This window comes from Primulina eburnea, chromosome 15 (assembly GCF_022965805.1).
Source record: "Primulina eburnea isolate SZY01 chromosome 15, ASM2296580v1, whole genome shotgun sequence".
NCBI classification, from domain to species: domain Eukaryota; kingdom Viridiplantae; phylum Streptophyta; class Magnoliopsida; order Lamiales; family Gesneriaceae; genus Primulina; species Primulina eburnea.
The window spans coordinates 33963572-33967197 of record NC_133115.1 but is presented as its reverse complement, the minus strand read 5'-3'; the positions used below and the strand labels follow the sequence as shown (position 1 = coordinate 33967197).

Here is a 3626-nt window from a genome sequence, read left to right as displayed (position 1 = left end):
ATGACAGACATCAAGCGTCGGGAGGACGAGAACAGGAATAAACGGCCTCTTACTGGACAGCCATCTCAAGGGAAGCCACCATTCAAGAGACCCAATCAGTCCAATGGGTCGTTCAAAGGCGCTTCGTCCCACTCAACCTACCAAGAACTAAAGATGTGTCCCAAATGTAATAATCGTCATTCTGGGGAATGCCACAGACAGACTGGGGCATGTTTCAATTGTGGTAAACTAGGGCATCGAATTGCTAATTGTCCTGAGCCATTAAAGAGAGGGACCAAGCCAAATGTTGATGCTAACCCCAGCAAGCCAAAGGAGAATAAGCCCAACGCTCGTGTGTTTGCAATAACTCAAGAAGAAGCAGATAATGCAAACGATGTCGTGGCAGGTACCATTTTTATCAATGAAATACCGGCTTATGTGTTGTTTGACAGTGGTGCTACTCATTCGTTTATATCTAGAAGATTCACGAAAAAACTAGGGCTTACACCTGAATTACTAGTCGAACCATTTAGAGTAGCAACTCCTACTAGTAAGACAATCGAAACACATAGAGTACACCGACAGTGTAAGATCTGCATCCATGAGCACCTATTCCAAGCAGAATTAATACAACTGAACATGGTGGAGTTTGACGTCATCTTAGGAATGGATTGGTTAGCAAGAAATAACGCGATGGTCGATTGCAAGGGAAAGAGTGTCAGACTCCGAACCCCGGACCAAAGAGAGGTCGTGTATCATGGCAAATCCAAGGAACGGAAGTCACTTCTTTCCGCATCCCAAGCATGGAAAGCCGTGAAATCCGGAGCATATATCTATCTAGCAATGATTCACTTGGTGAAGGAAGAGATTGAACTTAAACCAGGGGATATCCCTATCGTACGAGAATTTCCAGACGTCTTTCCGGAAGAACTACCAGGGACAATCCCGGATCGTGAAATTGAGTTCGAAATCAACTTAGTGCCCGAAGCAGCACCCATCTCCAAGGCACCGTACAGAATGGCACCAGCTGAACTTAAAGAGCTAAAGGAGCAACTTCAAGAATTGCTAGACAAAAAGCAGATTCGACCAAGTGCTTCTCCATGGGGAGCTCCAGTACTTTTCGTCAAGAAGAAAGATGGGAGCATGAGACTGTGCATTGACTATAGGGAATTGAATAAGATCACTATCAAGAACAGGTACCCTCTTCCAAGGATAGATGACCTGTTTGATCAGCTTAAGGGAGCCACAGTATTTTCCAAATTGGATTTGAGAACGGGCTACCACCAATTGAAGGTCAGGGCTGAAGACATCCCAAAGACGGCCTTTCGGACAAGGTATGGACACTACGAATTCACAGTGATGCCTTTTGGTCTGACGAACGCACCAGCAGCCTTTATGGACCTAATGAACAGAGTATTCAAGCCGTTCCTGGACCGGTTCATAGTGGTATTCATCGACGACATCCTTGTCTACTCTCCTAGCAAAGAAGATCACGAAGAGCATCTCCGCCTCACCCTACAAACTTTAAGGGAGAAAGAACTCTATGCCAAGTTCAAGAAATGCGAATTCTGGCTAAACAGTGTGTCCTTTTTAGGGCATGTGATATCGGAAGCAGGAGTATCAGTAGATCCAAAGAAAGTGGAGTCAATTCTAGATTGGCCGAAACCGAGAAACGCCACAGACATTAGGAGTTTTCTTGGATTGGCAGGCTATTACAGGAAATTCGTTGAAGGATTCTCTTCCATAGCCATACCATTAACAAGGCTTACTCAAAAGAATTCTAAATTCATTTGGGATGACAACTGCGAGAAAAGTTTTCAGACATTGAAAGAAAAGCTCGCGTCTACACCAGTGTTAGTCTTGCCCACGGAAGATAAGGATTTCACCATCTACAGTGACGCATCGAAGGAAGGGTTGGGATGTGTACTCATGCAAGAAGGAAGAGTGATTGCCTATGCATCAAGGCAGTTGAAGCCGCATGAACGAAATTATCCCACTCATGACCTCGAACTGGCAGCAGTCGTCTTTGCTTTGAAGATATGGAGACATTATCTCTATGGCTCCAAGTGCGAAATCTTCACAGACCACCAGAGCCTCAAATACTTGTTCACCCAAAAGGAATTGAATATGAGGCAAAGACGATGGATTGAGCTGTTGAAGGATTATGACTTGACTATAAGCTACCATCCAGGCAAGGCAAACAAAGTAGCTGATGCTTTGAGTCGGAGGAATATGGGTAAGGTTACCTTAGCTGCACTCTCCGCTCAACCATGTCTGCGAGAAATCGTCAAGTTGAACCAGGATCGAGACCCAGTTCTAGTAAAACTTAAGGAACAAGCTAAGGAAGCAAAGTCTCAAGATACTCAGATCGACGACAAAGGAGTCCTTTGGATGAAAGGACGATTGTGCGTACCAGACGTGGATAACCTTCGAAAAGAAGTAATGTCAGAAGCACATAAGTCGAATTTTTCAGTTCATCCTGGCAGTACCAAGATGTACCAAGACTTAAAGAAGAATTTCTGGTGGAGTGGAATAAAAAGGGATGTTGCGATATTTGTTTCCAAATGTCTTGTGTGCCAACAGGTCAAAGCTGAGCACCAAAGGCCTGGGGGACTTCTTCAACCTCTAGAAATTCCAGAATGGAAATGGGAACATATCTCCATGGACTTTGTGGTTGGATTACCAAAGTCTAGACAAGGCCATGATGGCATCTGGGTAATCGTAGATAGACTCACAAAATCTGCGCAGTTCTTACCGGTCCGCATGAACTATAATTTGGACAAGCTAGCCACAATGTACATGAATAACATCGTACGATTACATGGGGTTCCAGCCAGCATCTTGTCAGACAGAGACCCGAGGTTTGTATCTCGTTTTTGGAAGAGTTTTCAACAAGCCATGGGAACTAAGGTCACCCTCAGTACGGCCTACCACCCTCAGACCGATGGTCAAACAGAGAGGACAATTCAAACTTTAGAAGACATGCTGAGAGCATGTGCTCTAGACTTTAGCGGTAATTGGAGCGAACATTTGCCTTTGGTTGAGTTTGCTTACAATAACAGTTTTCACAGCAGCATCGGAATGGCGCCGTATGAAGCTCTGTATGGGCGAAAATGTCGGTCACCACTATATTGGGATGAAGTAGGGGAAAAAGCCATCACTGGACCCGAGTTGATCCAAGAAACAGTGGGTAAAGTCGCTATAATCAAGGAGAGACTCAAAGTGGCTCAAGACCGACAGAAAAGTTGGGCTGATTTGAAAAGAAGACCAGTGGAATTCGTAGCGGGAGATAAAGCATACTTGAAAGTATCACCAATGAAAGGTGTGGTTCGATTCAACCAACCCGGGAAACTGAACCCTAGATATGTTGGACCTTTTGAAATTCTGGGAAAAGTGGGAACACTTGCATACAGACTGGCACTCCCACCAAATATGTCTAGAATCCATAATGTCTTCCACGTTTCGCAACTGAGAAAATATGTTTCGGATCCAAGCCACATTCTTGAAGCTGAACCACTCTTAATCGAGGGAGACTTGAATGAAGAACTTAAGTATAAAGAAGTCCCGATCCGAATCGTGGATACAATGGACCAAGTACTAAGAAGACGAACGATTCCATATGTCAAAGTACAATGGTCTAATCATAC

General features: G+C 44.4%; 1 protein-coding gene across 1 annotated transcript; it reads left to right on the top strand.

Annotated features, from left to right (window-relative positions):
• On the top strand, positions 1-2608 carry LOC140815673 (uncharacterized). Its single transcript, XM_073174742.1, has 4 exons — positions 1-1092; positions 1159-1902; positions 2140-2474; positions 2563-2608. The coding sequence occupies exons 1-4, from the start codon at positions 1-3 to the stop codon at positions 2606-2608; spliced, it is 2217 nt and encodes a 738-aa protein (XP_073030843.1).
• Positions 2609-3626: the final 1018 nt, after the last annotated feature.

Bases quoted from the DNA above. Each gene is read 5' to 3' on its own strand.
- LOC140815673 (XM_073174742.1), top strand. From the start codon at position 1: ATGACAGACATCAAGCGTCGGGAGGACGAGAACAGGAATAAACGGCCT. The intron at 1,093-1,158 runs GTACTTTTCGTC...GAATTGAATAAG, and splicing joins CTTCTCCATGGGGAGCTCCA to ATCACTATCAAGAACAGGTA. The intron at 2,475-2,562 runs GTACCAAGACTT...GTGTGCCAACAG, and splicing joins CATCCTGGCAGTACCAAGAT to GTCAAAGCTGAGCACCAAAG.